The 27,984-nt window shown below is 36.1% G+C and overlaps 1 protein-coding gene across 3 annotated transcripts in view; it reads right to left on the bottom strand.

Annotated features, from left to right (window-relative positions):
- Positions 1-27,129, bottom strand: part of LOC102237880 (potassium voltage-gated channel subfamily H member 7) — a 43,978-nt gene extending 16,849 nt beyond the window's left edge. For all 3 annotated transcript variants that reach the window (XM_023336880.1, XM_023336882.1, XM_023336881.1), the window contains exons 1-6: positions 26,610-27,129; positions 26,141-26,371; positions 10,326-10,481; positions 5,730-6,170; positions 3,177-3,388; positions 1,022-1,447 (exon numbers count right to left, since the gene is read on the bottom strand). In XM_023336880.1, the coding sequence (XP_023192648.1) occupies positions 1,022-1,447; positions 3,177-3,388; positions 5,730-6,170; positions 10,326-10,481; positions 26,141-26,371; positions 26,610-26,685 (1,542 nt within the window). In that variant the 5' untranslated portion in view covers positions 26,686-27,129. The remainder of the gene's footprint in view (positions 1-1,021; positions 1,448-3,176; positions 3,389-5,729; positions 6,171-10,325; positions 10,482-26,140; positions 26,372-26,609) is intronic.
- Between the last annotated feature and the right edge of the window lie 855 nt (positions 27,130-27,984).

Here is a 27,984-nt window from a genome sequence, read left to right as displayed (position 1 = left end):
AAAACTTGGAAATTAGTCTTCAGTCAATCGGAATGTATATATACTGTATATATATATGTGTATAATATGTTTCTATGATACATCTACATTTCTTACTACAGTATATCAGTCTTTTGATACGACACTAGAATCACATTTTACACATCTTATTCTAAAATTAATGTTTGCCATAATATAGGCATATTATATCAGCTATATCCTAATATAGGATATAGCTGTCTTATTAAGCTTCTAAATTAAATGAGCCTCATAAAAACCATCTGCTTTCCTTATGTTCCCTTCGTGAGTGAGAATGAAGCCAAGTTGAATTTCTCATGATCAGTCTAAAATTTATAAACACTAAAGCTGAGAAGCTATAAATAGAAGTTGAGAACTGAGATGTCATCATAATGTCTCAATTACAGTGACAATTTGCTGAAGCCAGACATGTTTTTTTCTTTTTGTGAAAGGAAAAAATAAAATTAGAAACCCATTTCCTTTTTGATTTGTTGTGATCCAGTGAAATGACTCAGCACTAGCAGCAGCAGTGATAGAAAAGATGATTATTGTCTATAATCAGGAGCTTTTCTGGTGTAATGGAGTGGCCACAAAGCACGATAAAGCCCTGAAGTGGATCCAGAGCCTTAGGGGAAATCTCCTGCCAGACAAACAAGCTGACAGAGCTGGCAGCCAGCCTGCCAATGACCATCTAACATGGCCAGCTGTGTACATAACTCTTCTGGTCGGGTCCTCACATAAATGCACCATTGATTGTGATTCGGTAAGCCATTAATCCATGTAAATGGATACCAGAATGAGGACCATTCAGAAAAAAAGGAGATATAAAGAAATACACTAAGGGAGAAAAACATCAAATTTGAAGTAATCCTTTCATATCCCAGAGGAAAATTCCGGCTTTAAGGAGCTCCCCTTGGGAACTAGTCCAGTTAATAGAGCAAACATCCCATGGATGATGTGAGAAAAGCTCAAAGGCATTATAAATGGGTACAAAAATACAGACTACACATTAAAAACAACAGACCTCATCAGATCCCGAGCCAAAGATCAGAAGATCAAAGGGGATTGCTGCAACCATATCGATGAGGAACCAGCCTTTGAAGTAATGGATCGCTATCTTAGCTGGATGGCTAACCACTTCCTCGTTGTGGTTAACATAGGTGGTCCTGAAGTTTATGAGGATGTCAATAATGAACATGATGTCCACCATCAAATCCACTACATTGAGAGGGCTGCAGGAGTAGCCACATTCACGTCTCCTCTGCTCCTCCTGGTCATTGAGTAGGAAAGCAGCAGAGTAAGGAGTGAGGATTGCTGTGTAGATGACCAGCAACAGGATCAGCCAGTCCCATACTGCTTTAAAGGGGCTGTAGTGGAGGATGGTGAACTTATCTATGCGAGGTGCCTGCAGTTTGTACTCTGGAAGTACATCAGCTCCAAGGGAAAGGACCTGGAGAAGTGGAAAGAGAGGCAGTTTAACACGACTCCTCTCACTACTATTGAAATATAGAATTATAGAATTTAATTTCTAGTAAAATTCTGACAGGTTTATTGTTTCTTACAGCTTAGTCAAGATTTCTTAGTCAATTAAATCAAATTTATAAAGTAATTTTAACAGTTCAGGGACCTAAAGGATAACAATAAATCAACTAGTTCACTGGTTACATGATTAACTGAGGAAAAGAAGAAATATTGTCATGCAGTCTCTTTAATGAGCAAAACGTGATTGATTTCTTTTTAAGATGGATGAACTCTGGCTTGACTGTAGTTTGTCATAGGTGTTCAGGGGGATGAGTTGTTCTCTCATTTCCTTTTAGTTTATTTTCAAATGTTAGACAAAGATGGGATTCTCTCAAAGCAGAAAATAGCGTATCAGCAATAATGGGGGCCCTGGATCTCTTTCTTTGGTCTGTTCTTCTCAGCACATACACATGGATTATAAATTTGGCCATGCCACCCATCATTAAGCAGTGCCTCAAAACCTCACATCAAAATGTAAGAAAGTATTTAATCAAGATGGTGGCATGTATGTTGAAAGAAGTTTAAACATAGGATTTCTAAGCATGTCACTAACAAAATTGTGCAATGTCAAATCTGCCAGTATTGCATTATACATTAATGCAGTGGTCCCCAACCTTTTTAGTACCTCGGACCGGTGGAGACTTCGGAAATTTGCGGGACCGGGGTGGGGGGGCAGCTATTGCTGCTGTTTCTAACTCATTCTGCTGCTTGTGGGCTCAATGTTGGCGCACAAGACGTAAAAGACAGATTCCGGTTAAAGGATTTTTAAAATAAAAGATCCTCCAGACTCAACACATAAAACGGAAGTATTTAATTATTTCTTGCGTGGCCCGGTACCAATTGGTCCACGGACCGGTACAGATCCGCGGCCCGGGGGTTGGGGACCACTGCATTAATGCATGCATGCCAATATCCTCCAGCTGGGTGGAATTTCACCACCTTCAGTACCCACAATGGTTAAAATGTTAAAGCTTACGAAGAGTGATGCGATCATTGTGGGGGGAAAAAAAGAAGGACGAGAGCAAAGAAAATGTGTGTAATCAGTATTAACATAATAAGGAATAAGATCTTTTTAGTGTTGCAATTACTGTACTTGTTTGTAGTAACAAACTGCACTTTTTTTACTATGCTATCTAAAATGTCTGTTTAAAGTCCAGCTTATGAATCAGTCACTAGATTAAATAATCCCCCATTTGTGTCATGTTAGCATTGCCCGTCATAATTTACTCATGTTCTTGCTTCAGCTGACAGAACCACACACACTGTGTGTGTGGTTAAAGATCCTTCTGGCTATGTGAGCAGGTTTGAGATATAAAAAATCTGTGAATGTTTGACATGTCAAACAATTTCATATTTTATGTCTTTCTTATCTTATTGTTTCAGAGTTCAAAAGACCTAAGTGAAGATTTCACAGGAAGTCTTCATAGGTCTTTCCCATAACAACATATTTAATATTTCTCAGACACAATACAAAAATAAAGTTCTACCCAGAATACGGATTGAGAATAAGGGATAAGATCTCCCAAATCAGGACTCCAAAAACAGAATGGGGTCATTTTGTTCTTGAAGCTCTATCTATTCTTGTGGAGCACTTATCGGCTTTTAGAATAATGGGCTGGAGTTCAGTCTGTACTTGAAGATAAAATCTTTAATCTCACCTGTGTAACTTTTTCTGTGACGTTGTGAGTTCTGTCTTTGACTTTTGGTGCTATGATGGCTTTCTCAGAGGTTGGGGGAGAATGAGCTTTCTTATCAGTGCCCTCCGTGAAGTTGAGAGCAATCAGGGGGATCTTGTTGATGGTGCTGTACTTGTTGATGTTTGAATCAGAGGTAGAGCCGAGCAGACTGGACTTCACGTGGTTGAAAGGGCCTGATGATTCAGGGAAGAGAACATTTGTGTTAGCGGCAAATTCATCATCTTTAGGAAAAATCTAATTAATTTTATTTCATAAAATTATTAAAAAACCTAATGAATCTTTGTAATCCAACAATTAAAAACTAATAGTTTTCCAAGTTAATATTTTTAACAGAGCAAAAAGAAATCTTTGTGCACATTAAAATCACAATATTAAAATTATCTCCTGTTGTTTTTATAATGCGGACTAACTTAAAATTGAAGAAACTTTAAATCACAAACATTTTCCTCCATGTTTTTTGTACTAAGATGATATAACAGAGACTGAAATATGTTTATACTAAATGATTTTATTTCAGATATATATATTTTTAAATATCCCCTTAAAGATGCCACTTTCAGAACAAAAGTTCATCAGGTGGAGCACACCCTCTTACTTTATGTCCCACTTAGTTTCATACGAAAAACAAGTAGAAGAAAAAGAATACACCTCCCACTAGATCATCATTTAGCAAATGTTCTCCAGCAGCTCTTTGGGAGTTTTCACATTTTTGCAAATTTTAACACTTTCTGTGTTATCTTTAACACTTTTAGTAGCTACAACAGAATAATGGAAATAATGTATGTGTTTTCACAAAAAAAGTATTTGCAGCTGATTACAGACATTAATGTTAGCATCTTAAAAGCAAAATCTCAAGGATTGAGGAAAAGTGTTGACACAAACACAGTCCAGCAGGAGTTTCAGAAGTCCTCAACAAAACATTCAAGTATTCTGATCAATCCAGACCTTCATTTTTAGTGCGTTCAAAAATATTTCTATAATAATGATTAGCTTATGTTCACAACTGAGTTATTGGAAATGGAGTGTTTCTGATTCTTAAAATATGCATTGGTGTAAAGACAAAAAAATCAGCTCCTGTTTGCCTTTTTTTTTTCTCAAACTCCTTTCTTCACTTTCCACATTATGTTTGCTTCAAGACATCAAGATATCACATGTGCCTTTGGTGCACATTGGTAAACGTATCTGCAGGAAATGCAGTTTTACTTTAAATTCAATCAGTGTAATCTTTTTACAGAGCTGTTGATGCACTTTCCCCTTTTAAGAGAAGCTTTTGTAGAACAAAAACATAAGTTTGGTGAAAAGCCAATATAAAAAATCAAAAGTAAAATCATACATAAAGTAGCAAGAGGAGGAAAAAATGCATACATCTGTTGACAAACTCAAACATTAAAAGAAAACAAAGAACAAGAAAAAGTACATTGGAAAAGGGGAGAGAAAAACAACAAAAAACATAAATCCAGTACATAAAATGTGACTACTTTGATTCTATTTCATATTTATGTTCCAACATTCATTTTTGTTTTGTTGATGGGACAATGTTTTTTCATTTTTCTATTCCATGGTCACCCACATGGATCAAAGCCAAACTACTAAGCTTTGCTTCATAAATTTGAACAAGAAATTGGGCTGACTAAATCTAACAAATTATTGTAATGTTTAATCTAACCCAACAACCTAACTGCTAATACATATAGTTGAATGAATATCTTTCATGTTTATATATTTTACATTAACTTGACTTCCATTAGCCAGCTGCCACTTCCACTATCCTTATTATTTGATTGCTTTTAAGTTAAAACAAGCTTCTATCCAAAAAGTTTGGTTATCTGAGTAGTCCATAATGTTTGAATGATGACTTCTACAAAGTTTAGATGTGACAGAAAACTGACATTTTTTTGCAAAAAGACTACATTTTTTAAAGATCACATTATTTCGAAAAGATTTTATCAAGGGACTCACTGTCTGGAGTAATAGATATCAGTTTACTCAATAGGTTGAACAATGTTCAATCAACTTTTGGCTTATTATTTTTCATATTATATAAATAAATGATGTGATATAGCCATTTTAACATCTAAAACAGATCCATGGACCACGACTTAAATCTTGGTACTTGAAAACAAGATCACTAGATGGAATGTAATGCATGTATTTACATAAACTATGACCAAATATCCTTGTCCTAGTTTATATCTAATTTTCTTAAACCATACAATTATTATTAAAAATAATTCTCAAAGACTTCTGTATAGTAAGACTTATCTTTGCATCTAGATTTCTCTCCCAATTCTCCATTGCATCCCAGTTGCATTGCTTTCAGACACTATTACGTATTTTTTAAGGATTATTAAGAATTGACCTCCCAAATGTAATGAGTCGGTAACTTCTTTGCAAAAACTCTCCAAGCCAGTTCATTTATTTGATTTAGTGTGAATTTCTAAACAGGCTATACAATCTTTCCATTTCGGATACCTCACAGCCTGAGTTACTAATGTCTCTAATTAGAAATCGTACCTTCACTTGTATGTCGGTCCCTAAATACACTTTTTGAATTGGAGCTATAGCCCTCAATTTCATGGATGGATGAGGCTCTCCTCATGCTGCCGGTGCTGCCTCTGGGGAAGGTGTTTGACAGGGAGGTGGAGGACTGGTGAGGCTCTGTCTGGTACAGCTTGTCCCAGGGGACTTTCAGGGATGAGTGATCAAGTGGTTCAGGGCCGATACTAGCCTGGGAAGAGTGGTGGCTAGAACTTATGAGGGCACGCGTGTCATTGGCCTCAGTAGGACTGCAAATGCTCTTTGTGGGTGAAGGAAAGCTCTCCATGGCCACCGAGTCCTCATCTTCTTTGGGAGAATCCACCATCACGGCGTCTGGGTCCTCTTGTGGAAGAGATTGCTTGTTGGTGTTCATCAGGCTCAAGGCGACCTGACGGAAGCGAAAGAATCTGCTCCTTCCTATTAAATGAGAAAAAAAAATTGATATACTGATTATTTTTCTGCACTGAACTGACATTTAAAGTTCAATAGTACATCCACCAAACATTGAAGTGTGTATGACATTAACTTGAAATGCATTCAACACAAGAAAAACATTGATTTAAAGCTGCTGTCAACCCTAAAACAAAATGAATGTATATGTCACCAGAGTGAGGGAAGCTCAGACCAATTTCCTCAATGTTCAAAGAGCTTTAAGTTGTAAGTTAATAAATATATAAATGGCATAAAATTGTTTACCTACTAATAGTTGATGTCCCCTATGACAAACCATTTTTGTTGTTAGATTTTCAGCAATTTATAATATGTATTCAATCACATATTGGACAGTTTACTTCATTATTACATTTTTGATAAAACTGGACTGGACGTGCATTGCCCTTTTCTAGTCACACTGAATCTTTAAAGTGCTTTTACACTAGAGCCACATTCAACCAGCCAAACTCACAAACATGCAGACATTCATACACCATTTTGCAAATCAGTAGGGAACTTGAGATTAAGTGCCTTGCCCAGGGGGACATGTGGCAGAAGGGAGTTCAAATCAAATACATAATTTCTTAATTGAAAGATGGCCTCTGCTCCCATTGAACCACAGTATTTTAGCATAGCCCAGTTCACGGAAGTGTTAGGCCTACTAGCAAATAAATGCGGCATGTACAGCCTCCTATAAGAATTGTTAGAGTCTGAGATAATTATAATTAGAGCCATATTCACTCATCAGCCACTTCATTAGAAATACCTCTTCGATCGCTTGCTAACCCAAATACTAAATCAGCAAAACTGAATGTTAAAACTGAATGGAGAAGAAAGAGAAGGCTGGTTGGAGTATTTCTAAAACTTCTGATTCATTAGGATTTTTTTTACAAACAACAATCTTCTTCATTTAGAGAAAATGGAGAGAAAGTCTAGTGGCAGCTGTGTGAAGGAAAATGTCTTTTCAATGTATGAGGTCAAAGGGCAATGGGCAAACTAGCTTAAAATAATAGAAAGGCAAACATAGATAAAATAACCAGTCTTTACAAGTAATTTAGAAAACAATTTCTGCCCAACACATTGAACCCTGGGACAGGCATGGATTCATCCTGCCTTGTATCTACACTTCATAGCTCGGTAGTGGTGGTGTCATGGTGTGAAGATATTTTCCTAGCATAAGTTCAACCTTTAAATACAAACTTGGCATTATATCCTTTTCAAGGCCACTAATGCTAACAGTAGCCTTTATTTATTAGTAGTTTTACAGTAAGTAGAGTAGAGGAAAAAAAGGGAGGACATGCAGTAGTTGGCCAGGGGGAAGGAATTGAAGACGGTACAGCAGAATTGTGGTCTGCAGCCTGTGTTTGTGGTGCAACTGCTCTGCTACTGAGCCACTTAGTGTCCAGACTTAGGATTTTTTGGATATCACATACCTTACATGGTTACTGATGTGTTAATCTCTTTATGACCCTTCTTCATCACAGCTGATTCCAGCAGGATATTACACTACGCCAGAAAACTAAAAGGAGCACGTTGAATGTATCCCATCTAGCAAGGTGCGTCTAATAAAATGACTGGGGAGTATAAAACCTACATCTTCACTTTCTGAAAACTGATTATCAATAACTATGTTTTGAGCTTCAGGGGATTACTAAATCAAACACCAAATTGCTTTTTTAAAAATATGTTACACGGGAAACAAGAAAAAATGTTAAATGCAGAATGCTTGTTTGTGTATAAGTCCTATAGGTAATATTTGCAATGAAACATTAACAGGAGCAATTAGGCAGGAACAACAATTTTGTGGTTGTTTTGCTCCTTCAGAAATATGAGCCCAAGACAATGTTAGAAACGCATCTAACAGCAATTACAGTTTAATCTCCATCTCATAAAAGAGCGGTTCCAATATTGCCCAGCTGTAATGGGACTGCACATTAAAAGACGAGGTGTGAAGACCTCCAGTTTTCCAACTCCATTTACAGTGTTTGTCATAAAGTGGTTGGTGATAGCTAGAAGAAGCAAATTAGTTTACCATGAGTAATTTTAGATACTGAAGCTTGCATAGGCTGATTCTCTGATTTCAAACTTTCAAAAGTCTTTCAACTTATACAATAGTGTCAGGAAAAAATATTTTCAGAAAGCAAATGATGCATTAAATATTTTGTATTAGTGTGTAAATATAAATGGTACTGCAATACATATCTCTTTTGAACATATGAAACCATTAACAAGTAAATATAAACTTGAAGTATAAAAAATGTAAATAGTATTTTAAGGTTTTTTGCAACTAAAATAATATATTAGAACAATTGTATTCATGTTTGATTTTATAATAATCTACAGAAAGAAACTCAAAATCTGCAAAAAATAGTTCACATACAATTTCAATGGGAAAGTCTCGAGCGCAGCCTGAAATCAACTTTAATTCCTTCCTGTTGTTTAAGAGAAATTCAAAGTCAAAGACAGTGTTAAGGTCATACAGTAAGTGTGTGTGTGCGTGGGCGTGCATGTGTGTGGGGGTGGGCGTGTGTGTGTGTGTGGTGAAGACTCTTTCTCTGTGACTCTACTAATCTAAAGTCACATCGTATGTTCATCTGTCTCATGTACCCACAGGTTCTCTTCTTGAAACCTCATCACAAGCCATCAACTCTGATTAACAATGCTAGCATAAAACACAGGGGCATGGATGCATGCAGAGGCATAAAATTCACATATGAACATGGTACAACACAAGCTAAATAAAAGAGCCCTAGAGATAGAGAGAAGAATATTGCTGAACTGCATGTTTCATTGTTTTTGCACCATCTGATACACACCCAAAGAGAAAATACAAAGACACAAGCAGAGCAGAGCATTCTATCCCTGTGTTCACATGGGGCTTGTTACTGCAACTTTGTAAGCTACACTGTGTTAGCTGAATAATAAAATAAGCCAATGGTTCTCAAACTTTTCATAACAATTTCAAACACAGTAAGTACACACTATACTGGCAGACTTTTTAAAACAGCAATTCAGCACCTAGTCAGTTTGTTGTATTATGCCATTAGAACAACAAAAGAAGAACACATCATTCTTATCAGTTAGCCCTGTTGGTTCAAGGATGCAATTAGTTATGTTTTCCAAATTTTAGTTTGAAAACTTAACAGAAAGACCCTTTGACTCTTCTAAATTGGAATTTAAAGTGGGAGACTTGCAGGTTTCTTACCAACCTTGATCAAAAAATCTAACATGGCTGTCTGGAATTTAAAATGTAATGACAGGTGCAGTTTAAACAGGTTCTTTGCATTTTTGAAAATGTATCATTATATATATATTGTAAAGCCTGCAGATGACTGCAATATTGTAAGATTATAACAGGGGTCTCCAAACTTTAGAATCCAAAGACCCTTTTTAGTTCAAGACCAGCCCAAAAAGAAAGTGTTCATGACCTTTTGACAAATTAAAAACAGAAAACGTTTGCAAGCAAACATTGGCTACAATGACTCCCTTTTCTTCTATAATATATTGACATATTTTTTCAAATGATGAAATGATGATGTAACACTTTTAGTAGTTTCTGACCTAATGAAGAGAAAAGGTAATCTAAAATATTACAGGTACTCTTAGTGTTATTCGTTTTTGGAATTTCAATACAACTCTCCCATGAAAAAAGACCTGAAGAACTGCATTTGTTATTATGTCTATATATATACAGCATATATAAACAAACAGTTCGTTCCTTGTCAATTTAAGAAAAAAATCATTAAGTGCCATAATGAAAGGTCCAAAGAATCCCTTGTGGCTCTGAAGATGCAGCTGCAGACCACATGTATATTTTGTTTACCACAAGATAACCTTACTTGAAGTGGGGGTGTATTTCTTTTGGAAAAGATATAATCTCATGGAATATTCTAAGATTTATTTCTGAAAAACAAAAAAAACCCAAACAAACAAAACAAAACAAACAAAAAAACAAAAAGAAAATTGTAATTCAGATTTTTTTTACCCTGGCTGAAAATCTTGTTATGGAGCAACTAATTGGAACTAAGTGATAATAATGTTAAGCACACTCAGGCCTAGTACAAGGCAATCAAAGCATGGAAAGATGTGATACTATTTAAAGAAGTTTAGTAATAAACTCCTGGTATATCTGATACTTACTTTGATCTGACTTTGTAGGGGATGCAGGGCTTATGTTCTCGGTGGAGTGGTCACTTCCTTCATCCACAACATATTCAAAATTTAAGATAAACATCATCACCACTCCTTCTTCATTCTTCACTGGGATTATGTGAGTAGTACACTGAAAGTCAGACCCTGAAAGAGAACAAAAATATCTGTGTCAAACAACTGAAATCACTAAGTTTAAAGGTCAGCCTAAGAACTGTTAACTTTTCAACATGTACTGTCTAATAACCATTACCTAAAACAATGTCCTCGATATTTGGATGAGAAATCATATGTAAGGATTGTGAAAAGGTTTGTCGTTTACAACAGGAGTGACTGAGTTTAATGTTTTGTTTTCAAAATCCACCGAAAGTACATATTAAAAACTTGCTGCGCTTAACACTACTTTACAATATATATTTTTTAGCAAGATAGGTAGATAGAGAGCTAAATGTACAGATGGATGGATAGGTAGATAGATAGATGGAACTGATGTAGGTGAATTAAAACTTATCAGGCCAGAATAGAGAGGGAGTAAGATTTAGAGGGATGTTTTAAATGGATTGGCCCTATTAAAATCAATTTAAGGACAGAAACCGAAGAATCAATTTGTGTTGGATATTTGCAGTTGAGCCTCTTGGCCACAATAGTAAAACTTTCTACCCGCTGAGCTCTAAACAGCATCACAATAGCCACTGTGCAGCACGGCTAAGCTGACATAACGGATCAGTGACCAGCAGGATAAAGCAATTCTGACAGTGTTTTAACTCATAAACCATTAAGTCCTTGACCACATAATGGACATTCCCACCATGAATTCAAATGAAAATAAGATTAGTGTTTTTAGAAGCTATATGGAAACAGCAGTATGTATCCTGTTGGTATGGGCAGAAAAGACACAGTCCAAATGGAAAAGTCTGCAGATCTGTCTGTCTAGGTTGCTGTCTTCCTCATTTATAGAGAGGACACACATTATCAGTGTTCCCTGTAATCTCCTCGGGGCTCACAGACACCCTGCCAGCAGCATTCATTAGCAGCCGACTTGGTGTCTGACTAAATATAACGAGCTTGCTCTGCCTCAACATGCCAGAAATGCGTTGGAAGGGTTTCTGCATCTAAACGAATGAAAGTAGTGCTGCATTGTCAATTTTGAAAAACCCTAATATGATTTTAATGGAGTAGGAAACAAAAAAACAAAAAACTTGAATGAATTGTTATTGAAGAACCGATTATTTTTAATGTTTCAAGTGTATAGTGTGAGGTGAACCCAGGGAATAAATAGTGCAACATACAGCCGCATATGTAGTGTGAGGATAACAGGACCAGCAGGTGTGGACTACATCTAGCCTCGTGTTATGGTCGCCTCACTGTATTTCATGATGAAGAGGAACATGGCTATCAGGGCAGGGCAGCTGTTTATCCCTTACTAGAAAATCCTCTAGTATAAAAAAAATGCTTTTCTCTGGGAAAAAATACAGGTAATATTCCTGCTCTAATAAATCAAATAAAACTACAGGATAAAAAATGTTTTGATTATATCTTGGTCTTTCAAACATTTATTTAATTCTAGCTAGTGGAGAAAATACTAGAAATCTATACAACACAGTTATTTGCTGAGAACAAGACCCTTAACGTTGCAATCGAAGAACTCAGTGTGTTGACTCTTTGACTTCCAGGAGATCTATTTTTATATGAGCCTCTTCACTGTCAGGCACGTTTATTCTAAAGATCTGGACAGTATTCTAACTACTCCTCACACAGAACAGGCTTAAATGGCAGCTAAAAAACAAAGTTTAGATTGATACATTTATAGAAATAGACTAGAATCTGACTAGAATAGAATAGAATAGAATAGAATAGAATAGAATAGAATAGAATAGAATAGAATAGAATAGAATAGAAATAACCTTTATTGTCTCTCAGTGGGGACATTCTGTATACCAGCAGCAAAGTGACAGAAAAGTCAAATCATTTACATACACATAATATAAAAACATAAAAACCGAAAGAATAATAGGATGCACAGAATATAACAGACATATTCATACAGGCTTTACTCAGATCCTGTTTCCACTCAGTATCACATGCAGTGTTTTGCAGTGTTTCCCCAAAACTTTATCACGTTTTGTCATTCATGGCCACAAACTTCTGCGTATTTTTGGGAAGGGGTCCCTTGTGATATAAAAACACAAATTAGTGTATAATTGTCCATGTGAAGGAAAATGACACATGGTTTTTATTTTTTTATTTTTACAAAAAAAAAGTATACCAAGTATGTATATTCAGTCTGCTTTGTTAATTACTTTGTTTAGCCATCTGCTTTTGGAAAGCAAAAGCAGATGCTTTTGCATTTTGCTGCTTTTGCTTTTGGAGAGCAAAAGCAGATGGCTCCATTTCTGGATCTTTTTGAACAAGATCCATTTCTGGATCTTGCTAAAAGATATAAATCAGACTAAAGTCTAAGTCATTCTAAAACCATTCCACTGTGACAATGGATTTATGTTTGAGGTTGTCCTGTGGGAAGATGAGCCTCCACCCAGCATCTACCTCAACTCTGACTAGCTCACCTCCCCATGTTGAATTAAGCATACCTATAATATGGTGCTAATATTGATTAATCTACTTATGTAGGCACTGGACTTTATTTAGGAGCTAAATATAAATGCACATCACACATTTTCAAATTTTACTTTGTGATTTTCTTTTGGTCTGTCACTTAAAATACTAATAAAATACATTGGAGTTGTTGGTTGCGGGGTGATAAAATGCACAAAAAGTTTAAAGGGCAAAGCATTGTAAATATTAACATGTAACAAGTGACAGGACATAATGACAAGGCTTAAAAATGTTTTCCTTGTTAAATATATGAGCTGTAAACACTGCAAATGTTTTATAATGGTTACAGCTCCGGTCTAGAGTTAGAGAATTGGTGAAAAATTAGGGTTATTAATAGAGAAAAAATATAAAAGTTTTATATTTTTGCAGAAAAAAACAGACATTGTCAGTTTTTTTTATTTGTGAGGAGAAAAAAAATAACTGTATTGAAGTTTTATAAGAATTGTAATGAAAGAAAATAGAAATGTAGCTTTGGAGGGCAATTTTTGCCCCCTAAGTATTCACACTGAGCATTCAAATAAAAAATATATATACTACTAATAACACTTTGCAAGTGCTTTCTTCATCATTACAGAATATTTTCTAAAGTAAAATCATCATGTGTTTTATAACTGGCTTAAAACAATTATGCATCATCGAACATTGAGATACTGTTGGAGCTGAAATCCAAAATGACGAATTCACAGGATGGGTTTTGGGCTGAGCCTTACCTTAACAGATGGGGAGACAATAGTCATGCTTAAAGGCTAAGCAGCAGGGGTCCTTTTTCTCATATGGTCTCCTGCTGAATGTCACCTCTACTAAAATGGATCTAAAGAAAAGCTTCTAATAATGTCTTTGCAAGAACAGCAAGTATGATTTTTGATTTTCTGCAATAAATTCGTATAATTTAGTACATAAATAGGTAAGAAATAAATGGTCGATTTAATGACCTACTAACAACAATTACATAATTATAACTTTTGCCGAATACCATTAAGCCTCTAAACATTTTTTTTTAAAGATGTTTAGGCCTAAAACCTACATTTCCAATGAGCAGTGCATTCCTTTTGGTTCTGTGGAGTCACATAAAGGCTTGGAGGCATAGCTGTCTAGCCTTTAAAATTTATTTTTCATGGGCACACTTGGAAATAAAGAGGTTGGAGCTATACTGGCAACGATGACAAAACAAATAAATGTTTTGTCACTTGACATTTTTTATTGGCATTAATAATTACCACTATTATACAATGAAATGTTTTACCTTAAATATAGCTGATAATTTGTCTTTTTTGTAGCGCATTTGAAATATTATAGTCACAGCAACCATTACAAAATGAAGTTTGCATACTGTTGTGTTTTGGTAGGAATTTTCAAGTTTTTCGTCAAAAAAGTAAAAAGAAGAAAATACCATGGTGTTTCTGGTTTTAAAAAAAGTTTGTGTACATGTAATTTCTAATTTGATGTCATACAAATAAATTAACCAAATATGTAACAAAAAATTCATATTTAACTTAAAGTTGACTTAGTTAACTTAAAGTCTGCTATTTTAAAGACTATAAGCCATACAGTATCTATATGTACCAATCCCATTTAAAGGCTCTATCCCTAAATCTTTCTGGATTTAGGGATTTTTTTTTTTGTTGATCCAAGAAGGTTAGCCACAAAGCCTAACTATGTTTAGGGTACTGGTGGATGAACCTCAACCTGTTTTTGGCCTATCACAGGGTTCTTTCTGTAGGAATCTCCATTCATTCTTCCAATCACCTCCACAAGAAAATACACAGCCCCAATACCTGTGTATGATGAAAGTAGAAAATGTGAAGAGAATAAAGTATTAACAAAATTCATTAACAATCTTACATTACTGAGATGTAAACATAACAACTTGATAAACTACTGTCTGAAATGCTTCATCACCTGGCATTTCGAGTGTCAGATTTTTTTCAAGCATTGTGAAAGGAAATATATATATATATATATATATATATATATATATATATATATATATATATATATATATATATATATATATATATATTTGCAAAGTGGTAAAATTTCACTTTTCTTACTCTTTTGGATGTGTTATAGGCCTGAAAAACAAGAACTGAATAAACATTGACAGCCAAAATAAAGCTGAGAAAAAGCATGACATCTCTTGCTTTAAAGCTATTCCTGTACTGAGTGATAACAAGCATCAGATGACAAAATTCAATATATATCTTTAATGAGTTACTTCTTGTCAAACTGAAGCTGCATAATGTTCAATCCATACTTTATAAGACCATCCAAGATTTTATATTTGTACATTTATTTTTTATATTGCACATAACAAGCAGTTTCTCTACTCAAACTCCCTCTCGGATGACCAAGCTTCTCACCCTGTCTCTACGGGAGAGCCGAGATGTATCCACTTGTATCCACAATCTCATTCTTTCGAACCTCATGACCAAAGATAAGTGTAGGAGCATTGGCTAGTAAATTGTATTCACTACGAGTCCAGATACAGTATTCACATTGCTGGAGAATCAATCTTTCCCTCACTTTTGAACAAGATCCTGAGATAAATAACCTCCTCTACTTGGGGTAGGACCTTGCCTCCACCCAGAGGAGGCATTCTATCCTTTTCTACCTCAAGACCATGGTCTCAGATTTCTTCATTCTGACCTCTTCAGACTCGGGTGTGAACTCCTCATGCAAAAGCTGGAGATCAGAGTCTGATGAAGTTAACAGGACCACATCTTCTGCAAAAAGCAGAGACCAATCCTTAGGCCACCAAAATGGATCACCTCAAAACCTTGACTGCCTAGAATAAAGTTTATAAGTAGAATTGGTGACAACGGATAACTGTGGTAGAGTCTACCTCTCCTCATAAACACAAAAATTCCTGTTAAAAATGATATTTAGTTGTTGCTGAACCAGAAACTCCTTTAGTGACAGAGTGCTGCATCCTACGTGCACAAAGAAGCATTATCTCATATCCTTCTGCCAAGCAGCTGCTATACTTAGAACCACCACTGCTCCCAATAACCTCAGACTGTCGTTATGTGTGCATCCAAGTTGACATTTGCTCAGTCTTTGTAAAATTTTTTGTAAATAGTCTGATGCTGTTTTCTATGTACACATATACATGTACATATCTTGCACATTTTTTTTTTATTTCCCTACCCAGTTACACATTTCTTTCAATCTGACTATGCTATTTTCAATAACTGTACAGGACATTATTTCCTAAGTTGTAGAGTTGCCCTCAATGTACAGTTATTTATTCTTTTGTCCAATTTTTATACTTTCACTTTAGTTTGAATAATATTATGTATGCTTCCATTTGCCTCTTGCTGCTGATACACTTGAATTCCCCCATTGTGGAATTTTAAAATATATTTCTATTTTATTCTCACATTAGAAAAATCCTCAAGGTACTTTGCAAGGTTACCTAAAACTTTGAGATCTCTTCTGTGGTGTTATATTGTGTCACACATTCCAATTCCCTTTTGATAATTGAATTAGCAAGTATAAATTTCTACTTGTCAATTTCAGTTTTTTCAAGTGGTTTCAGATGATTCTCAAAAAAGTAAGATTTTGGGCAAGAGGTGTTGATTCGCAGGAGATTCTAATAGTCTGATAACATTAAAATATTTAAATCTTTAAACAAAAATATAATATAATATAATATAATATAATATAATATAATATAATATAATATAATATAATATAATATAATATAATATAATATAATATAATATCTATATTGGACTTACTATGCTGCTGTTGGTTAGTAATGTGCTATGGAGAGTTTATGGGGTTTAAGAATAAATAAATAAAAAACAACACTTTTGAGCAGCATGATCAGCTGGTCACTGGTTAAGCTGGTCAAGCTGAAAATCGGTCAATTCCAGTAACCTGCTGAGCAATCTGTGCATCCATTGTCCCTCTAAGAAAGAAACACCAACATTATTTAAGCCATCCATGCATTTAGGACAGTGTTATTTTGCTGTCTGGCTGGCCTACAAACAGCTTTCTTATATTAATATTTCATATATTTGTTCAATCATCTAGACGTCATGCAGTTTCCAAATGAGGGTAGTTAGGTTAACAAAGCAACTTGTTATTGTAAAGTAGTTATTGTCGGAGCTGCATGAAAGTCCGGTACTTTGGGAAAAATTTACAAGCTTTTATAGAAAAAAAAAACTGGATGACTCAATCTAGTAAAAAACAGTCATAGTTTGGCAATGTGTTATACTGCAATATACTATTGTAAATTATGCTATTTCCAAGCATTTATCTGAGAGCCTGAGCTCACAACTCCACTTGTTTTTATTAGCATGTGTTGATTTTTTTACTCTGCAGAAAGTATTTTAAACTGCAAAATGAGTCACGCTCCTCTACACTCTATTTGCTAAATGTGGAAAAGTGTTGCAAAAATAGTAAAGATGTGGAGGCTTCCGGAGTCTACATCCTCTCTGTAACCTTTCATTTAGATTCCTCTCTGTAACCTTTTGATTTCCCTTGATTAACTTCTGCGCTATGGAATTTATTCATTAGAGCTATAGAGCTGGGTTTGTTTACTACTGAAGATAACTAATTATTTAGGTCTCAGGTTGCTCAATAATTCTGATCTTTGCCAAGACTCTTCACAGGAAACAATACCTGTGGACGTGGTCACAGCTGCAAAATGTGGTTAACATCCTTGACGACGCATTTTGCGTCGATGAACGGATGAATGGCTATTCAGTCCTTGACATTTATACAATGTTTTCTTGTGAGCCAAGAAATGTCATTTACACCTGCTTGGATGAAGGGATGGCATATTAAGCCTAGTCCCCTTTTCATGATGGAAATTTCATTACTCCAGATTACATTTCCATCATCAATTATTAAAACATTGCTGTTTAATTAAACGATCATCTGAACATTTTTATGAAGAGAATTCAAAGGTCACAAGCACTTGTGTCGAAAAAGGAGGACAACTTCAAGACAGAAAGACTTCTGCTTATTTTCAAGTAAAATGAGTTTACTAAATATTATCAAATCTCATTTTAAAATGTGAATCACCGTTTTTCTTTTTTGCTTAATTGCTTTGTTATTGCTGAACACTGGCTTTTAGTATTTATGCATCGTCCTCTCCAAGCACTGTTGCAGTAGCCCTACAACTACTGCTCAGCTGCAAGCTGTATCTAATGAAATCTGACATGTTTCTGTTTAAAGGCTATTCTGCTTTGGCCAATACACAACATTAGGGGCATAGTCAGTCAAGAGTAGGGCATGTAGGGAGAGGCCATGCAAACTCACCCTTTGTTTAAAGTCCTTGGGGCTTGTGGCAATATCTCTCCTCAGTGAGACCGCTGTTAGCCACACAGTCTGGCCTAATTTCATCCTCAATCACCATCTTCAGAGCCATCAGGGATAACTTGAAGCACCAGCTACAGCCGTGATTCACTTATATTTACTTTTCCCAGTTCCTGATACTCCATTTCCTCATCTGTAACTTGATTTAATTCTGTACAAATTTTGCAGAATGAACATGCCAAAACATCTGTGCAGTAACTGATTAGAAAAATGGAAATGTCACAGAAAAGCCGGAACAATATTCTGAGAGTTTATTGTAGGGTTACCATGCACAATTGCATGAACTTCATCTCACAAAACGAGACAATGCCTGAAACTATGTTAGTGAGAAAAAGACTTAAAAATATTTTTAAGAAAGCAATTTTTTGAGTGTTTTAAAGTCCTTATATATATATGTCGAAGACTACAATATAAAAGCTGTATTTTAACTTATTGGAAATTGGTGTAGAATGATTCAGACTCTTGTTCCTAAGTTTCAATCTAAGTTACTTGTAATTCCACAAATAAAGTTGAACAAGACATTTTTTTTCCAAATCAAAAACTGCTATACATTATTTCTACAATTAAACCTGAAATTATTTGTACCTCTGACATGTTTAAATTTAAAATTATGTTTACTTATTTAAGATGGGTGTTTTTATATACGACATGAAAGCATTGGACTCTCAGCCCAATGTCATCAGGATATTAATAAATATAGAAAAAAGATAAAGCAAACCAGTGACATTCTATCATATTCAGAAAAAAATAAAAATAATTATTTACATACTTTATCACAATACAGACAGAGAATACAAAACAAAGGTACATCATCTTTGACATGCATAAATTCCATCCATGAGTTTACTTGCTATTTCAAGGGGTGTGCTTCATTTCTTCAAGTTTTGCCTCACACAAAATATATTTTTCGATACATGGGAGGATAACAAACATCTTAAATTCTGCCAAATGCTGAAGCATGAAATTAAAGTCATAGCAGCTTCTCATCACTTATTCACAGACTTCATTGTGCTGTCCTCACATCCCAATTAATAATTATCTCTTGAACCAATACTGCAAATAATGAAGCTGACATTAGTAGTGTGTCAAAAAAGTACTTCAATTACGATACACATCCAAATTTCTCAGCTCCTTATTCAACAAATAATCTGATACTTCTGCTTGGAGGGTTTATATATGATGAATACTGAAGAGCAAGACAGCAGTGAAGGGTGAGCATAATGAAAAATGGATGCACTCTTTCAGAGTGCAGCCACCCAAGTGTCCTACAACACACCTTGTGTACTGGAGCCACTCTCTGTCCCGTGTCCCCTCTCTCCCCTGCCACTGGCAGGGTGCACGTGGCCCTTCAGTCCCCTTGGTGGGGAGTCACCTATGAAACCCTGCACCCACGCACGCCACATGTCCCAGATCATTCAGCGTGCTTAGCTAAGCTGCTGTTGTTATGTAGCCATTATCCATTTAACTTCTCTCTGCTCCACGGTGTCAGCTTCCTTTTGTTAAGACTCATTCAGGTACAAAGTATTATTACACCCTCTGGAATAGGATAGCTTTACAAAGCCCTCAAGGGAAAGCGTTTATCTCATTGAATATGTATCCACGCTAGAGAAAGCCTGGATGTAGAATATCTCTCACAACCTGTCTTGGCTTTTCCCAGAAAGAGGAACACTCAAATTAAAAGAAAATGCCCCCATGTTGGAAGTCTTTACAGAGCTTCTGCACTTTCTGTTGTTCCATTACTATTCATTTCTAAGCAGCATGCATATAAGCAGCTTAACTTGTTGTCTGTTCAGGGAAAAAAAGACCAAAGCTTTGGTGCTCTTGATGGCACCCAGATTCATCAATCCAAACTTTATTTTTTAAGACTTCCCATTTTATTAAATACACAGGAAAACAACCAAGAATAAAAACTAAGGTTTAAGGTTGCAACTTAAGTCATATTGAATGCTAAAAGTCAGTAAATCTCACACATTAAACAAGGGGCCCAATGAGCCAATGAGACTGCCAAACTGTCTAAACTGGTGCTGTTTAATTTGAAAACTTGACGCATACAGTGAAGAACATGAAAGGTTTAAATGCAAAGGATTATAGCTTATTTGCATTAGAACAGATAGATTGAAATACTGTGAGGAGCAGAGGCATCAAACGCACTTTTTATCCATCAACTTCGATTTACAGACGCTTTTAAATCAATGGGTCTATTGCTCTCCAGGATGGCATGAATCTTTAATTTCCCTATAGCAGTGGAAGTCTACGAACTGGGTCTTCTATACCAGTTTAATGCATTTACTCTGTAAGCTGCTCATTCCCAGTCGCAGCACTGTCAGCCCTGACATCTTTATTCATGAGCTCACTGCAAATTCCTCTGAGGAGTATTAGGAGTTGTGTCTTGAAGCTGTGATGCACACCAGGGAGAATTGCCAAGAGACGGAAGGCAATGATAGTGTCAAAGGGGTTCGAAGCTCTCATCCTATGCTCTTTAAAGATTCTAGGTACAAGATGATTTTCAACTGCTACAGAGAAGTAGTATGAGGATGGAAACAAAGCAAAGTTGCTTTTAGATATTTCCCCATATAATAAACATGCTTCATGTGCACTTTTGAAAAGATCGTGTTAGACTGTGGCATGTGTAAATAGCCTGCAGCGATGTAACTACCTCCCAGTTTGTTCAAGATGAGTGAAAAAAGGAAGAGAAGTTGAGGCTGATAGCTGCGGATGGTAGATTAAACATGTATCCGCAGCCCAGAATGTAGTCAAGCTCCCAATTAATTATTAACGCCCTCGCTCCTTATGATTAAATAAAATATTACTTCTTTACTTCCATTTGAACTCCTTAAAAACGACACTGCTGTTTGTGCATGCATCTGTAGTCATCTCAGAAAGTCAGCCAAAACTTACAGCATTGCTAAAAGAAATATCCTGCCTTAGCTCAAAATTATAATTAAACATGCACACTTACAGTATGTGCTGCTCTAAATGAGGAGCGACCTCAGATTGTCTGTGTTCAGCCAAGTCATGCTGGCCATAAAAAGCTCTGCAGAGAGCACAGTAGGAGGTGGTCAATCTGGGGATTTATGCCACTGAGTGGTGACATTGTATTAATTCTCTGCGATTTAGGACTGTTTTCTCTCCACATCATTCATATCAGGGCTATAATTGTGCAGCTATAAACATCAAATGCTGGTTTATCATAATATATTTCAAGTCTAGAGTGTAGTTGACCCCACTCAGATTTTGGTTATTTGACAATTTTTCTGATTATCAGGCACATTTGGATAGTAAATAGAGGTGACAAGATCAAGGGAAAACTTCTTTTGGTTCACTGGCCTGGGAAGGTTCACCTTTTTTTTCTGATGTTCCTGATGTGTTCTTGAATTTCTATATATTTGGAAAGTCATGTGTTGTTTTTTGAGATATTTGTAGGGTAATTAAAGAAAACTCTTGATTCACCAGGTGTGTGTAATCCGACCTGGGTATGGCTACCAACATTTTGCTGAACTTCTGAAAACTTGGTGAGTCAAAGTTAATTCCTAATTTAGCAAGTCGGGCAATATTATATAGAAGTCTAATCTGAGTAGTTATTTTCTTAAAAAATGAAATCATCATTTAAAAATTTTGTTTTGTATATACTTGAGTTATTTTGCCTCTGATATAAAATACTTTGCTTCCAAAAAGTGTTTTTTTGGAAGAGAGGTTTGTCCAAAAGCTCTACATCTATATTTGCTTGTGCAGTTTAGCATCAATAAATTAGCAAGCTCTAACATGTGATAAATAGAAGTTATCCAGGGCCAAATGGAGGTAGTGGTTGCACAGCCTGGTTGAGCAGGCATGGCTAAGGGCTAGCAGCTGGGTCTCGGCCCAATTAAGCAATACAGACGGGGCTATTGTGGCATACCCATAGTGTCCCACTTCTAGAATGAGGAAAAAGCACAGAGTGAAGTTCTTAAAAGGCAGTAGTAGTGCTTGTTTTTTTTATTACTATAACGGATTTTAGAATAATAGTTTGAGGCAGCTCTGTTTAGTGCAGTGTTGCTTTGATAATTTACAAAGAGTATGCCAAATTTTGCCATATTATTTTGGCTTAACATTTCATAATAAACTGCACCAAAATTCATCAAGCGTTATTTTGCAGTTGGTTACAACGCCTCCACCATGCGGATTAAAACTTAATTTAGACAGAAATAAAACGGTAAGCTAGAGATGGTTCAGTGATGATGCATTTCTTAATTAGCTCTCTGTGTCAGTCAACAGTCAAATGTAACATTTGTTTTTGCAGACCAGAACTGCTGCTGTCAAATGGCTGCACATAAAGAAGGAAAAATGATGCCACTGTGGCTCCGCTCATCTGTTTTGTATAATCTGTCACTTTCATTGTTGTTTCCCACAGTCCATCAAACCTTAAATCCTGTTCAGCATATATGACCGCACAAAACCTCTGTTCTAATCTTCTCTCCTGTGATGTGATTTTAAAAGAAAGTGGGCACTGTTTGATAGGCACATAGAGGGAAATCAGATGGTGACCAGATCAGCAGATTTTCAACTTGACTGGACCTGAAAGGTGACCGGACAGTCAGTGTCACAAAATATTTATGTTTTTCCAATCAGTGAATGAACCATGAATGAGCACAATCATGTAGGCTTACCTGGAACTCTTGCTATTTCTGAAGAGGACTCAACGTTTTAGTTAAACAGATACCTAAATATAATGCAGCAAAATTGCACCGTTAACACCTTTTGAGCCCCCTCACTTCTGTCTCTAATGAAACATGATAGATTTTGAAACACTGACAGACTTTTAGGAATCTGTTAATAAGATTTGCAATCTGTGTGGAATAGACAGGGAGACTGGCACTTATAGGTTTGATAAAAGTTTCTGAAAACAGTTTAAAAATTATTTTAAAAATTATTTTAGATTTTGCTTGAAATAGTAAAACATTTTCTTACAGTGACTGCTCACTCACACAAAATCAAAATTTTGAAGAAAAAAGAACAAAGATCAGAAATCAGCCAGTAAGCTCTGATCTATAATATTTAATATTTAATAGTTACCGGTACTTGCTTCTTAGATGCCTTGTACTAAGTTCAACATATGCTATAGATTTGCATCTCTATTTGCACAACCATAGTGAAAGGACTATTTTTATTAATCAGTGTCAATGTAGTCAATCAATCCAAACCAGTCAATAAAAATAATATGCATTCAAACAGTAATTTTCTAAAAGTAAATAATGTTACATCTAAGTAGATTTTGAAAGCCCTTTGTGTGTTTTAGCAACATCGAAGTCAGACTTTTACTTTCACACTGTATATTACCTTCAGAGTAAACTTACAAGCTTTAGCCACGACCCTCATTGTGTTCTCCCATCTGGGATAATGTGGACTTTACTCCATGTAACTGACTCGGGTATGTTTGTGGTCAACTGACATAAAGGATCATGATAGGGAAGCAAAGAGGAGCTGCAGCATGGCTGAACCATGTCAAAAAAGATGCTTCTTGACTTGCATGCATACCGGCCACACTCAGTAACAGTTTTTGACATGGGTGATGTGGTCCCCTGCCTAGAGCGACAAAGGCTACGGGGCATCGCAAGCACCTCGTGGGGGGCACATCAGTCAGTTGTGCCCCAAACAAGATTTATAATGTTTATTTACATCTCCAGTCATAAAAGGTTTGCATATTAAAGCCTATGTTTGCAGAGAAATATACTGATGTGAAGTGAAGCACTAGTCACTATGTACCTTTATCCTTGCTGAACTAGAAACTTTTGAGGATCTGCAGAGTCACTCATGGTCCAGGATTGATATTACATCTTTAATGTATAACTTTGATTAAAAGTTATACATTAACTTTTAATCAATGTATAATTGATTATACATTGATTAAATGTATAATTAATGTATTATATTATGTATAATCAATGGTTTTTGGTAAAAAAAAAAAAACTTTTTAGTTGGTTTAGTTGTGAAACTAAACCAACTTAGTTAAAATTTTTATATGTTTTAAAAAACTTAAAACATATAAAAAGCTGAGCTGCTGCTGTTTATGGCACAACGAGGGCGGAGGCGCCGCAACATTCAGCCCACCAGCAAACACTCTGCAGAACAGAACCGTGCCAAACCGGGTCGGTTCCGAATTAATACAGAGAGGAGCAGCAGTCAGTGATAAACCGCTTATCATTTTTTCTCAGGAGTAAAGTTCAGTTCTCTGTCCTCTGATCCAGTTTCTGAACTGGTTTTTAAATGTGATTTTTAAATCACATTTAAAAACAGATATATTTTAGATTATGTGTTAATTGTGATAATTGTGTTTATTTTAAAAGAGAAACTGGTGTTAAAATAACACTAAGTACAGATAAAATGATGTTTCAATGCCACGTCTTTGTTGTTTTGGATTTTAATACAAAGATCTCAACAATAAAAAATGAAAATATGCTCCCCATGTGTAGCAGTAGTTTTCAAATTCTTGTTGAGGGAAACGTTATACCTTTTTGCCATCATATTATTTAAGGAGTAAAAAAAAAATAGCAACCAATTAGCTGGTTAATCAGTCAGGTTATCTGCTCTGATATCCAGCCTACAGTCCTACCAGCATTTAGATATACTGTATATACAGTACAGACCAAAAGTTTGGACACACCTTCTAATTCAATGGGTTTTCTTTATTTTCATGACTATTTATAAGGCAAGAAATCTCACTTATTAACCTGACAGGGCACACCTATGAAGTGAAAACCATTTCAGGTGACTACCTCTTGAAGCTCATCAAGAAAATGCAGAGTGTATGCAAAGCAGTAATCACAGCAAAAGGTTGCTACTTTGAAGAAACTAGAATATAAGGGGTATTTTCAGTTGTTTTACACTTTTTTTGTTTAGTGCATATTTCCACATGTGTTATTCATAGTTCTGATGCCTTCAGTGTGGATCTACAATGTCAATAGTCATGAAAATAAAGGAAACTCATTGAATTAAAAAGTGTGTCCAAACTTTTGGTCTGTACTGTATATATATTATATTTCTGTTTAATACTTTTGTAAGTTATTATTTATTGTGTGACTCTACTGAAGATCCAATAAAGATAATCCTTTTAATAACATGTTATTTTATGTGAGCAATTTAAAAAAAGCAACTGGACTCCACAATTCTTCTTCAAATGTGCTTGACAGAATCTTGGACTAAGGATGGCACTTTAAGCTTATGAGATGAGGCTCAATACCGCTGTCTTTTATTTTCTTTCTTGGAAAATAGTAACTTTGTCAAAAACACAGATGTTTTAGAGATAAGAAGATCACACTTTTTATAGTATAACACTTGGTGTTATAGTTTCAATAAGAATGACGCCTGGGCTACTTTAGTTTCTGCCACATGACTAAGTTTTTTGTGAATACAAATATCAAACAGCTAATTTTCTTTCTTGTGAGAGTGAGATGTAGCCATTTTCCAGCCAGTTTACTGCCAGCGTGTAGCACCAGATAGGGAAGGGGCAGTGCTGCTATGCTCTGTTTCAAACAGCACAAAAAAATTCCAGTCTACCTGGGACTTTTGTCTGGCATCGCCTTTTAGCAGTGTTGAATACTCCATGCCTAGTCACAAATAACATTAGATTCTGTGAAGATTTGTATAACGAAAACAATAACAAAGCGGAAAAAACACAGAAAAGTAGAATGCAACAACAAAACCGATTCTTTGTGAATCCAGTCATAGCAAATCACAAGTTAAGTGCAACTTTGTGTAAGATAATCTATGCCAAAGAAGCTCTATACCCAAGCAAAAGGTAGGAAAAGGAGCCGAAGGAAGGTCTGGCCTAGAGCGTTATTCGTGCCAAAACCGCCACTGACCACATTGCTTTGCCACGCCGAGTTACTCACCATCCTTCCGGTGGTAGGTGATCTCCACCTTGCGCTCTTCGGAGCCAAGCACAGCCTGCGCCACCTGGTTGATCGCCTCCTTGTCGGTGAGATCCCCATGGAGAAAGTCACAGGTACAGGGCTTCTGCATGATGTCTGGTCTTGAGAAGCCCGTCATCTCACAGAAAGCATCGTTACAGTATATAATCGCACAGTTCTCCACCCTCGCATTGGCTATGACAAATTTGCGATCTGTGAAGAGGTGAGACAATAAGCTCCGTTTAACAATAATAAAGAAAACTTTCCTTTTTTAACATTATTACAATAACGTTGTAATAAATAACTGTATTGGCTGTCTTTGTTATCTAAGTGCTTTTATGAAAAGGAAAAAAAAGTGAGGCATCTATTCACTTTTCTCTTTTTATTTCAGTGTTCATTGAAAGACATCCACAGAATCGCCAGGTAGCAGAATTTACGCAAAGATACTCACTCTGACCCTCGAATTTCCGGATGATTAATCCAAGGAACGTGTTTTGCGGCGCAACGTGACCCCTTCTCACAGGCATGTTTACTTATAATTCCGCGACCTCCAATAAAAAAAATAAAAAAAGACGTCTTTACAAGTAAATCCTGAAGTTGCAGATGTTGCGTCTTTGTGCTGACTCCTCTTGCATCCTCTACGCGCGGACCGGGGACGGGGAGTGATACCTATTTCCACTTTTTTTTTGTTAATTTTTTTTGGTCTTATTCTGAATTTACCCTCCCTACTTCATCGAGGAGTTCTTTATCCCGCTTGTATGCCTGTGCGTGTGAATGCCCCCTCGCCGAAACGCCGGACGGAATCCGGGAGAATAGCGTGAGTGAGATCCGGTACGCGGAGCATTTCGCTCAGAGGATGGGACGCGAGCCTGACGTCCTCCGTCGCGGTGTGTTTGGCGCTTACAGTGGGCGCTGGTTAATATGCCAAGAGGAGTGACGCTGTTCCCACTGGGCTTAGGCTGCTATGCCTGGGGTACTGTTTCACAACCTGCCGCAGCTGCATATTGTTGAAGGAAAGACTTTGCGCTTATTATAACCTTCACCACCACTTTCTTCCTGCTCAGACTTGTAATGGAGAGTGAATGTGACAGACCTCTTTCCGAGTTTGTACTTATGAAACAGAACATATTTAAGACATTAACATTTAATATTAACAAGTAGCCACTGCTGAATCATTAATGGCAACATACACCAATGAATGTGTTCCAATCAGCAGGAGCTCAGTAGTTTCCGTGTGTACTAAGCAAATCATCATGCAAAGCATCACGTTTATATTTATATATATTTATAAATATGAACGGTATAACTCGCTCTACAAGACATCTCTCTCTCTCTCTCTCTCTCTCTCTCTCTCTCTCTCTCTCTCTCTCTCTCTCTCTCTCTCTCTCTCTCTCTCTCTCTCTCTCTCTCTCTCTCTCTCACACACACACACACATATACGTATATATAATCAGTGAGCAAAATGTAAACAATCCAGGAGGAGATTTGGTGAAGTGAAGGGAGTAAATAGCTATATATGCCTTGGATACGCAGAAACTGTCCCAATGCATGGAGAAGACCATTTATAATGGTCAGCATTAACATTAAGTTATAAAGGGGAAACATGAAGTTAATGTTTAATTAATAATTATGATATTATTAATAATAATAACTTTTGAGTTGATAATATGCTAAGAGATAGTAATATTTATTGACAACTCCTTGCATAAGTATTCACACCCCAGTTCTGCCTTGTCTGGATGGAAAAAAAGAATATATGATCAATATGACTATCCATCAGATAGGCAGTTTAAAGAAAAGATTGATCAGCAAAGCAACCAAGAGGT

This window comes from Xiphophorus maculatus, chromosome 7 (assembly GCF_002775205.1).
Source record: "Xiphophorus maculatus strain JP 163 A chromosome 7, X_maculatus-5.0-male, whole genome shotgun sequence".
NCBI classification, from domain to species: domain Eukaryota; kingdom Metazoa; phylum Chordata; class Actinopteri; order Cyprinodontiformes; family Poeciliidae; genus Xiphophorus; species Xiphophorus maculatus.
Note: the sequence above shows the minus strand (reverse complement) of the source record. Positions and strands in the feature narration are given on the sequence as shown.